The 12,068-nt window shown below is 46.3% G+C and overlaps 1 protein-coding gene across 8 annotated transcripts in view; it reads right to left on the bottom strand.

Moving 5' to 3' along the window:
• SYNJ1 (synaptojanin 1) overlaps nt 1–12,068 on the bottom strand; it is a 767,318-nt gene that overhangs the window by 444,383 nt on the left and 310,867 nt on the right. For all 8 annotated transcript variants that reach the window (XM_069204034.1, XM_069204040.1, XM_069204035.1 and 5 more), the window contains one exon: nt 7,472–7,664. In XM_069204034.1, coding sequence (XP_069060135.1) covers nt 7,472–7,664 — 193 coding nt within the window. The remainder of the gene's footprint in view (nt 1–7,471; nt 7,665–12,068) is intronic.

Here is a 12,068-nt window from a genome sequence, read left to right on the forward strand (position 1 = left end):
TGAACCAGGTAGGACTCACCTAGGTTTCTTGGTATCACTAAGTATTGTCTTACGGCAAATAAGTCAGTCCACTAGGGACCCTTGGTCCAGAAGAAAGCCCATGACCTATATCAGATAATGATAGGGGCAGGAACATGTTGGCTTTGGGGATGGATTGAGTCATTGTCCTCATTTTCCATCCCAGTATTGTTTTTAGATAGAACAGAGGGCCCCAACATTAGAGGTGAAAGACCTGGGTGCGCCAATCTATTTTTTAACTGAACTGGATCCTGCAAATAGTCCAGTTGTACTTTATCTAAAATCTCCCTCCTCCTTCCTAGTCCTTTGAGGTTGAGTCCGCCCTCGTAGCATTTTCCTACCAGGGTGGTGAGAGGTTGCCTATGATGCAGCATGCCACAAACTGTGGTTGAGGTGTCCTCTTCCAAAATACTGGTCTTCCTGCGTGACCCGACAGAACTCCTGTGATACCTAAATAGGGCAGGGATTTTGCTTTTCACAAAGAAGTAATCCCTTTCTTGTTATAGCTACTGCACCTTTTTGTGTTATAGTGTATCATCAGGGAGGATGTGCGGTGACGTTACATCCGCCCTCTCCACTTGTGTGATTACGTTTTTTCATTTGCCACACAGTAAAGGTATTGGTGGTTAGTAGGTGTATCGGGATGTGAAATTATGCATCTTTAAGATCAGTGCTGTCATGAATTTGCCTTGGTGTTTATCAATGGGATGACACCTTGTAATGTGCCAACATAAAAGTGTGCAGAGGGGATTAATCTGTTCAATGGTCAGAAGGTGAGGTTCGGCAGGAGTTATTCACCCTTTTTGGGGTCAAGAAAGGACAAGAAATACACCTGTGCCTGACACAAGTGTACAAGAATGGGTTCTGTGGAATCATTTGCTAGGTGCACCTGCACCTCTTCCTTCAGGAGATGGACGTTCTAAAGTATGTGATGGTGGGGTGGGATGTTGGGAATTTGAGGCAGTACCATTCCTTCAAATACCCACACTACTAATGAGTCAGGGCTAATGTTCCCTGAATATATGCTGGCTTTTCTGGTTGAGACTTGTACTTTTTTTCCCCATCTGGGAGGTCACCATCCTGGCCTTAACTTGGTCCTTGTAGGTATCAGTGGTAGATTTTAGCAGGCCATTGAGCATGGGAAGGTATCTAACAGACCACCCCATTTTACACAACCTTTTCAGTACGAAGTTGTCATCGTACTCTATGCTATGCAGCTTGACCTGGGGGTGTTGAGCAGCCCACTGTATTACTGCATCCCATCTGGTGGGGACAATTTAACAGAGTATGGCTCGAGATCCTGCAGATCAACTATATAGATGCTGCAAACATCATCTTCCTGGGCCTAGAAGGCTCTTAATCTGGGCCCTGTGGGTGGCAGGGACTGCCTACAGCAGAGTTTGACTTGTGTGTTAGACGGCAGTGACAATGGAGGCAAATTAGTTGGTCGTAGATGAGGCGTGGAAAGAAATGGTGTATTTTTTTTTTTAGGGCAAATAGTCACTTGACTGCAGCAACACACTTTATGCCGGAATCCCCAACTACCTCCTCCACCATTTTCAGACCATCCAGAACGCTGCTGCTAGACTTGTCCTGGATCTCCCATGGCGCACCAACATCATGCCTCACCTCAGAGATCTCATCTGGCTGCTGATATACAAACCCTGCCAATTCAAACTCCTCACACACATGCATCCTCAACTGCACCCTCTATTTCCACCAGCCCACCAGACGCCTACGATATCCCTAGCACAAACACATTGCATCTGCAACAGCAGAACAGGAGGCCTAGCCTCCCCTACATTACACCCAAGACACACAATGCCACCCTCTACACACAAGGGCCTTCTCCTTGTTTAGGAAATTCCGCAATGAGCTGAAGACCTGTCTCCTCAACTAAAACCCAGCCAACAACTTTCACACCCACTCCACTGCCTGGATACCCCTTGTGTGATGTGTTGCACTATACAAATCCAGATAACAAAACAGAACTGAACCCTATCACTCTTTGGGCTTGATGGTGCCACAGAAGGTGAAGACGGGGGGCACTCCTTCAAAGGGAAGGCACCTCTTTTTTTGGAATGGAGACAGAGTCCTGAGCTGTAGGTTTTGTGAGTATCTTGCCAGTGTCTTTCAAAGATCAACCACTCTAAGGTGCTTAACCGACCTTAGCTTTGAACAGTGCTTTGGCATCAATCGCTGCACCTTGGGTTACTGGCTCTTCTGTGTTGACGTCAGCTCTGATGGAGGCTTGTGGACAGCGTGAGGTCAAGGTGTCAGTTTCTTCAGTGCCGAGTAAGGCTAAAGGTTTAGTACAGGGTGAGACTGTGGCTTCTGCAATGAGTGAGTCGTTTTGGTGCCTGGGCTGCGAGCTGGTGATAGAGCAGCATATGAGTCAGTGCACTCAGCTTTCTGCAATGTTGTTCCGACCATACAAGTTTAGGCCTCCTCTGATCTTGATGCCTAAGGAGCAGTGCTCTGCCTCAACTGTTGGTCACTTGCAGGCTCAAGACTGACCTGGATGTGTAGCAGCTGTGCCTGGGTTAACCTTGGTCTTCCTGAAGCTGGTGCTTACTGCGGTGCTGGCTTGAGAATTTTGACCTCTTCCTTGATGTTGAGGTTTTGGAGAAGCGGTCCTTGAGCTATTCCTGTGTCTCGCTAAGGGGGATGTGGAAAGGGCTGGCCTCTTCCTTCTAAGCACCAGGTATCTCTTCACTGTCAAAAATGGTAGGTGTGGCCTCATCTTGTTAAGCAGCCACCTTAACTACCTCCTGTGTCTGACAGTATTCTTGTAGGGGAAGGCATCAAAGGATGATTCTCTGAAGAGAGGCAGAGTTTGCAGACCCCTTGGTGAGCAGCCAAAGTGTATGCTGTGTTCAACCTGAGAAAGAAATGGAACATAATGCATTATGCATTCCATAACTTGGTCCTCAGTGCATTATTGAGGAAAATCTTGAATTACCTCAAAGGAGAAACAGCGAGTCAAGGCTGTGGTATGCAATGGAGAGCATTAGACTGGAGATGTTGGTTCCGCGAAAAAGGAAGTTTTCAATGCAAAATTGTTGTTTTCATCACTAGGGTAGAAGAGGGAGCTGCAGAACCTAAAAATGAACCCTATATAAAGTAATCCAGTGTGTATAATGCTTCAACTTCAGAGCAGCGTCATGGACATAAAATCAAATCAAATCAAATCAAATCAAATCATTAACATTTATAAAGCGCGCTACTCACCCGTGCGGGTCTCAAGGCGCTAGGGGGGAAAGGGAGGGTTATCGCTGCTCGAACAGCCAAGTCTTTAGGAGTCTCCGGAAAGCGGAGTGGTCCTGGGTGGTCCTGAGGCTGGTGGGGAGGGAGTTCCAGGTCTTGGCCGCCAGGAAGGAGAAGGATCTCCCACCCGCCGTGGAGCGGCGGGTGCGAGGGACGGCAGCAAGTGCGAGGCCAGCGGAGCGGAGGGGGCGGGTGGGGACGTAGAAGCTGAGGCGTCTGTTGAGGTATTCCGGTCCCTTGTTGTGGAGGGCTTTGTGTGCGTGGGTGAGAAGACGGAAGGTGATCCTTTTGCTGACTGGGAGCCAATGCAGGTGTCTCAGGTGTGCGGAGATGTGGCTGTTGCGGGGTACGTCGAGGATGAGGCGGGCCGAGGCGTTTTGGATGCGTTGCAGGCGGTTTTGGAGTTTGGCGGTGGTCCCGGCGTAGAGGGTGTTGCCGTAGTCCAGGCGACTCGTGACAAGGGCGTGGGTCACGGTTTTTCTGGTGTCGGCGGGGATCCAGCGGAAGATCTTGCGGAGCATGCGGAGAGTGAGGAAGCAGGCGGAGGACACGGCGTTGACTTGCTTGGTCATGGTGAGAAGAGGGTCCAAGATGAAGCCGAGGTTGCGGGCGTGGTCTGCGGGGGTCGGTGCGGTGCCGAGGGCCGTGGGCCACCAGGAGTCGTCCCAGGCGGACGGGGTGTTGCCGAGGATGAGGACTTCCGTTTTTTCAGAGTTCAGCTTTAGGCGGCTGAGCCTCATCCAGTCTGCGACGTCCTTCATACCCTCTTGTAGGTTGGTCTTGGCGCTGGCGGGGTCCTTGGTGAGGGAGAGTACAAGTTGGGTGTCGTCGGCGTAGGAGGTGATGATGATGTCGTGCTTGCGTACGATGTCGGCGAGGGGGCTCATGTAGACATTGAAGAGTGTCGGGCTGAGCGATGAGCCTTGAGGTACGCCGCAGATGATCTTGGTGGGTTCTGAGCGAAACGGAGGGAGGTAAACTCTTTGGGAGCGGTTAGCGAGGAAGGAGGCGATCCAGTCCAGGGCCTGGCCTTGGATCCCGGTGGAGCGTAGGCGGGTGATTAGGGTGCGGTGACAGACGGTGTCAAAGGCAGCCGAGAGGTCGAGGAGAATGAGGGCGACTGTTTCACCGTTGTCCATCAGGGTTCTGATGTCGTCTGTGACTGAGATGAGGGCGGTTTCCGTGCTGGAAATAAGAGCCTGATGGCTGAAGAAAACAATCTGAGTTGGAGCCATTGTACTGATGCATTCTTGATTGAGGGTGGAGTCACAGCAGGTTTGTGACTCAAATGTATTTGAAGAAAAAAAAAAAGATGCAAGTGTCCAGGCTCAACACTTGATGTCAGGAGTGTGCAGATCATATGTACCTACAGCCATGCATACTACAAACTTGATATTACAATATTTGTAACTGATATGTTGGGATCTTTATCACAATAGTAGTGATTTCAGATTGTGAAATTCAAGGAATGCAAACAAACTAAAGCCCACAGTACTTAGTCCAATGAGCCCACCTCCCAAACAAAACAAGCAGCCACTTTCCCCAAACATTTGTAGGGTCCCCTGGGGACTCCAGTCACTGGAGGCCAGAACCTTGCTGACCAAATGGACAGAGCTGGTTAGTGTGTCAGAGCACATTAGGCATTCCTCAGGTGGTTGTTTAGAGGAGGGGCTTGTATTTCGGGAACAGGAGCTCACAGTCAACTTTTTCTGTTGTGGTGGCGAGCACCTACAGGTCAGGGATACCCAAAAGAGGCATCATGAAGGTTGGTATCTCAATGGATAGTGGCCACTTACATGACTTTGCCTGAGCCTTCAAGTGGCAATATCTCCGCAAGCAGAACTGCTAGGTACCCAATTCCAATGTTTATGAATCAGGACACCTTTCTTTAGTCGGGGGCCAGTGGTCGAAGTCTAGATTTCCTAGCAGTGCTGCAGAGATGTTAGGTATAGGTAACCTGAGCGTTCAAGAAGAGAAATAGATGGAGCAAGATCCCCCTTCTCAAGGCTTGGAGATGCTGATGCACTCCTCAACTCAGATGGCACTGTTCTTGACCCAGGGCAAATGGCTCTAAAGTCATAACTTCTGGGCAATCTGTCCATCATGATGTCTTCCTAGAAGATCCTTTCAAGCAGGTGCGCCATGGCTTTCTCCTAGTGGCTTGGATCACTCCAGGTAGGCACAGTCCAGCTTCTCTGTAAGGAGGCAAGTCTCTCCTCTCCATACTAGTGCAAGGTGATTCCACAGGCGTAGCAGATAAAAGCAAATTCTGACGGTCAATTTGAAATCTTGAGGTGGGTCCATGCCTCACTTTTGAGTCTTGCTCATGCACAATACTTCCTTAGTGAAAACTGAGATCTCTGAGATAAGCAGTAGCAAAGAGAGGCTAGTACTTATCCTCTCTGATGGTCAAGCTTTGACTAATAAGGGAGATAGCACATTTTGAATGTCTGGGTGCACCTTCAATCTTAGGAGAACATTCTTCCTGTTGCTAGAATGGAATGGAATAGCTACTTCTATCCCACCTCGGGCACAACCAGATTTGGGGAATGAGATAGGAGATGTGCCCCTGTGGGTTGGAAAGTCTAAAAGGACAACACCAGCCCATCACAATGAAGACTACCAGGTTGTGCAGCACCAGTCCAATAGAATGGACTTCAGCATTCACCAGTTCATTTGCAGACAGTAAGCCTACACACTCTTCAAACATGTTGCACACATCATGAAAACAAAAACCCAAGTTACCAGAGACTGAAAAGACCATATAGAGGGGGAGTGGATAGAAATCCCTCAATTGCACCTTGGTACAGGGAAAAACAGGTACCTTGACTACAAATAACGATTGGCCCACATTCCATCTCCACTAAAACAGACAAAACTAAAGAGTTAATAAGGAGAACCTCCTGTAAGCTGGTGGTATAACTGATATCACTGGGGATGAATATGCAGGCCTGTCTAGAATGTATGATGGAAGGAACACATTCACAAAGCCATGCAGAAGAACTTCAACCCAGCAATGATCTTATAAGCACAAATGATTGTGTTGCAAGTTCACAAAATATTTCTTTTGTTCTGGTAATGAAACTTTTCACTGTATGTTTAACACTATGTACCTCTGAAAAAATAATAAAAAACGTTGTAACTTCCACTGAGAGCTTGGGTTCATCTGTAACATATAACTAAATCTATACCACTTGCAATGTACATATTCACCATGTTGTTATATCGCTCTGCTGCAATGGCATTCTAAAATCTATAGTCTTAGAACTACAAAAGCTTGTGTCAGTTTTATGATTTTATAATATACCCTAGTCCCTTCTCAAGGAGCAGCTTGCACTTCAAACGGACAGGTGTGGAGCTCTGCATTCTTGCCAAAAGATGGGCGGTAAAAACAAACAAACAACTGCTCTTAATAAGCTCATCTAAATGTTAATTGAATGCAAATGTGCCCTCTGAGCACCACCAAAAATTCGGATTATGGAATAGGGGAGTAATGTTTTGGTTACAAACCCAGTTAGAACATTTCAATGAGAATTGCCATTTTTAAAGTGAAAAAGGGCTCACAGAAATGTGACTGACTTTACTTACGAGTCTTGGGGTACTCAGTGCCAAATGCTGAGTGTTACTACAATAATAATGTCAGAGGCAGAGAGAGACAGGTGATATGCCTGGAAAGTCACTGAGTAGCGTGTTGTAATGGGAGGTGATACATACTTGTGGTCCTACAACAGGCAAAAAGTAGGTACGTTAACCCATGCGATGGCACCTAGTGAACAGCAAAATTTATGTGTCAAGGTGCTCTCATTTGGGAGTTCAGCTACTGAGTTAGGATTCACTGTATATGCGTAGACTTCATAGTGATACTGTAACTTTAAGCTCAGGTGTCTCAGTTAAATGATCATTAACATCAATGGATATGTATGCTGCTCAGATAAAGAACCACACAAACAGGTCCAGTGTCTGACAGTAAACCAAAATGCAACTGTTTGTCAAGAATGAAACCCAGGAACAGCACTGGAACACGGAGCATTACTTCAAGGGACAAATTCACCAAAGCACTTGAGTGTTAATATTAATGTGTTATGCATTATCGCCACTACACCACAAGTGACTCTCTAATGCGTTTTGCACAATCACTAAATACTAGAAGTCACAGAATACAAAAAGCATTATCATTTCTCCTTACCATTGGGAAACTTAGTTTACGAGCTATTTCCAAGTAATCCTCATTTCTTTCTTTTACTTGCGACTGACCAGCAGCAAAGTGACTGCAGACAAAACATAAGCTTGTTGTATGAATCAATAGCCGGATAGCTACTGCTCCTTTGTTACCAGTAGCACCTCCCATTCCAGTTTTCACAGTATCTACTGCAACGTCCCTAAAACACAAGAACAAAAGCTTTGAAATGCAGTTACTGCTAATTAAATGAGTATCTGTAAACAATGCATATTTTCTTTTCACACGTCAGTTGACAGAATACTACAATGGATAACTTTGGCAAATTTGCAGCACTCTCCACAATTATATCTGGTTGGGCTCCCTTCATCTCTACCTTCCTCTCTTCCTTTCTTTGCTTTCTTCCTTGCTCCCCCTTCCACTTGCCACCAAAGCGCAAATAGGTAAACGGGAAGGCAACTTTCAATCTATTCAGCTGAAGAGAAACTCTGAAATCGTATGTGCACCACAAAGCAATGGTGATGTGTCCAAAGCTAGCACAAAAAAATTGTCAACTGTCTACAGATTTTATGCAGCGTGAGATGGAGCAGTAATTATGGAACTGACTTTGAACATGCTTGCCTATGGAAAAATATTCAGGGCATCTGGTGGTATGAAACCAACAGTATTTTTAGAACTTTCAATCGTTTACGCAAGTTCCAGGTGTCATTATTAACCTGGTTGATTTTATTTTTTGGTATTTAGACAAAATAAAATATCAGCCATGAAATTCATTCATATATAGGGGTAAAATGGAAATCATAGAATGTAATCTACACAAGAGTAAACTTTACCAAAAATTATCACTGAGGTATTTCCTCAATAAATACAGATGCCAAAACCCTAGGCATAAAGTTGAAGTTTGATCTAATAATCCAGCTATTTGAAACCTGCTCCTCATGTTTCAATCAAGGTCTATTTAAGGAGGTCACCATTTTATTTGGGTACTGCTGCTGAGGGAGTGAAACTGTGGGTAGATTTAGGAGTGCTGGTTTGAAATTTGGTACAGGGTGGCCTGTTGAAAGTATGTGGGTAAGCAGGTGAATATAAGCAATTGTTTTTATCTAAGGACAAGTGGGGTAGAGTGATTGTTAATATGAGTTGTGGAAGAATGGTGGTGAGTTCTGAATATGAATCATTTGCATTCTGGTTTAGAGGGTGACTGCATAGGAGTGATGCAAGTTCAAGATGGCAGTGTTGAATAGTGTAAACAGCTGTGTGAGTGTTGTACTGAGTGGTTATGAGAAGATGTTGTTGCTAGTGCCTATAGGTGGGTGTGGATGATCTGTGTTGTGAGAAGTATAGGTTAGTGAGTGCAGGACGCTGGCATCTTTGCATGATCTTCAACAATGTTTTGTTACCTTTTAAGGTGCCTGTTTGTGCTAGTAATATGACTGTGCACTGTGACACTGCGCTTAATTGCCACAAGTGTTTTTTATCTAAACGAATAAGTGATTTAACTTCAGAAGCGCACCTTCGTGTGGCCTCTCTATCTCTCCATCAGAAGTGTAACGTTAAACTGGTTACACCCAATTTGTTATTCAGCTTTCCATTACGGCTAATTTGGCACAGAAAAGGCTACTTTCCTCCGGTAAGCCTCTTGTAGAGATTCCATCTAACTGTAGATTCCTCATTTTCTGAATATTTCCCAATGCATCAGCATGGATACAGAAAATGTTCAGCAGTACCACAAAGCACTGGTGGCTCTTCGTCGATGTTATTCCATGCCGGATGTGAAGTGCACAGACATAGAGCTGTGCCACCCATGCGTGCTGATATTATTTGCTTTTTTTGACACTTCTGCTCCTGCAGTCTCAGAGCAAACCAAATTGGTAGTTACCAGTGTGCAGATTCCAAGACTGGGATTCTATTATGTGAAGGGACCAGAGACCAGTTCACGAACAAGGAGGTGTGAGGGTGAGTGAGGAACCTTTGGTTAGACAGAATCTCTACCAGAAAGAGCGCAGCCGAAGAGAAGTAATAGAAAGAGAGTTACCAACTATAACTAACTTGTTTTTTTGATAGACACTTCTAACCACAGATTTCCCACCTTTTGAACAGATACTAAAGCAATGCCTCTTAGTTGATGGTTACATGAAGTAACTTTGAAGGTTAGAGCGGGGAAAGTGCTCCTCCCATCGGACTGGACTTTGAAGAAAATAGTGCCTTGTGAACACATGGAGTGACAGCCTGACAAATGTGCAGAAATTACATTCCACAAGCCAATGGAGTGGGAGCAGCCTAGGTTCTAATGCAATGAGCCCACAAGCCCTTAGGAGTCTGCGTTTCAGCTGATGCATAGCAGATCATGTACTCTTTAACGGTGCCTAAAGCAAGGCCTTTGTGGGTAGGGACAGCACAAACAACAAAACGTAAAACAGCTTGACAGTGAGTGGGTCAATCTGTCAACGAGTACACTGCCCACAAACATTTTACAACGGCAGATGTATACAGGTAAGGTTGGGGGACGCCTGGCTGACAGAATGACAAAAGATTTTAGAAGAAAGATCAAAGGCACTCAACTGTCACCTTAATCTTCCAGCATGGAGGTGTAGGTTGTGCATATTTCAATACAGGAACTTGCCCTGCTGTTGCAACAGGAGATCTCCTTGATGGGTCACCCTAATCGGGGGCCAGAGGCTCATACCCAGGAATTCAGTATACCTTATTCTTTGTGTCCAATCTAGGGCAACGAGGATGACTTGGGCTTGGTCGGTCCTGATCTTTTTCAAAATGTGGGGCAGGAAGAGTATCAGCTGAAAGGCACAGAAGAGTCCTGACTTCCATTCGATGCAGAGAGCATCTCAGAGCAAGAGAATCCTTCGAAACTCCAATGCGCAAAAGTGCTGACTTTGCGCATACTAGGTGGTGGAAAAAAGACTGAGCCAACGATCTCCCCATTCGCAGAAAAGACCATGTGACCCCTTTGGATGCAAATGCCATTCGTGATCCACAAGGTGCCAAAGCCTTAGTTCGTCCGTTTTGGCATTCAGGGAACCCGCCAGGTAATGTGTCACCAGAAAAAGTACTTGCCAGTCTAGCCACGCGCAGAGGTGCAAAGCTTCCAGGCAAAAGGCCCACTACTCCACACCACCCTGCTTGTTGCAGTACTGCATGATGGTGTTGTTGTTTATGAGCACCTTCACTAACTTTCCTTTGATGGAAGGCAGCAAGTCTTCCAAAGCTAAGCGGACAGCTCTCAGCTCCACAAGGCTGATATAGAGCCGGGACTCTGACAGACACCAGATGCCTTTGATCTCCTCCTCTCTCAGAGGATCAACCAGCACGTGTGGGAAACCTTTTGTGGCTTCTCAGAACTAAATTAGTCAGACTGCACCACCTAAACTAGAACATTGCTTTTACCTTCCTGTGCGGAAAAGGAAGGGCCTCATATGATTTTCGCATAACCACAGCAAAGGAGGCACTGTCTGTTGTTGCAGGCTCAAGGGGAGAAACTGGACCAGAGTCTGGGAAGGTTCCAGACCACTAGATTCCTGGAGACCTTTATACCAGTTTTCCTCTTACTAAGGCTAAGCTATCTCATTCCCAGCATGATTGCACACATTATAAGAATCTGTGCCACATAACTCAGGAAGAACATGAGCCCTTCAGGAAGCAGAGGCACTGTATTGGAATTAGAAGGGTGAGAAAGAAGTTGCAGCTCCGATAAAGGAGTGTGCGGTCTTGGTTGAGATTGGAGCAGCGCCGCCTCGGAGTCGGACAGCACTAGAGTTTGGCCATGGTTATCCAGAGTCCATGGCACTAGCATCAGAGATGGTGGATTTTGATCTAGCATGGGTTGTATCACCAAGGAGGGAACCAGTACTGAAACCGGTCCGCAGTCCTGAACAGAACCAGAGGGCCTAAGTGCCTCAGAGGGCAGATGCACTGGCAGAAGCCTTGAGACCCGCAGGTGCGCCAGAGGGAGCCTGTACTATGTCAAAAAGGTGCAGCATGGCACTGAGGAAGTCCTTGGTTTGATGTGGTGTTGCCAACAGGCCAGATATTCCAGTTGCCATGGACCCAGGGTAGCAATCGACTTCAAAGTAGGCCGACTTCAGGAGTGTGACTTGGAGGCATGATGGCATCCTCGTGCCTGCTCAATCCAGCAGTGATTCATTTGTCACCACTGTGAGCTCTAAGTGGGGTAAAGAGAGGGGTAGGCTGCTGGTCCAATCAACAATGCGCATCCAGTGCTATAAGTCTTTTGTAGTCTAGTTCGAAAACTGGATAGCATCTAATAGGTTCCCCTCGTGCTGTGCTCACAGGGACTTCAGATCAAACCACAGAGCCCACGTGTGCCATTTTCACCCAGCAGGATACAGCAGGCCAACAGTCTAGAGAGTCTCCAAAGCCATCCTCACTGAAATCCAGGACCGAGCCACAAATATCAGGATTAAAGCCTGAATGCCATAGGCTTTCCACTCCTCGGGAAAGGCACAAAATTGCACAGTATCCCAGATTGCTCTGATGAACAGGAGCATCTGCAATGGAGTCAGGTGCGACTTTGGAGCATTGATACTGGCCCCTAAAGATTCTAGTAGTTTTGCAGTCAAGGTACGGAAAG

This window comes from Pleurodeles waltl, chromosome 8 (genome assembly GCF_031143425.1).
Source record: "Pleurodeles waltl isolate 20211129_DDA chromosome 8, aPleWal1.hap1.20221129, whole genome shotgun sequence".
In the NCBI taxonomy this organism is placed as follows: domain Eukaryota; kingdom Metazoa; phylum Chordata; class Amphibia; order Caudata; family Salamandridae; genus Pleurodeles; species Pleurodeles waltl.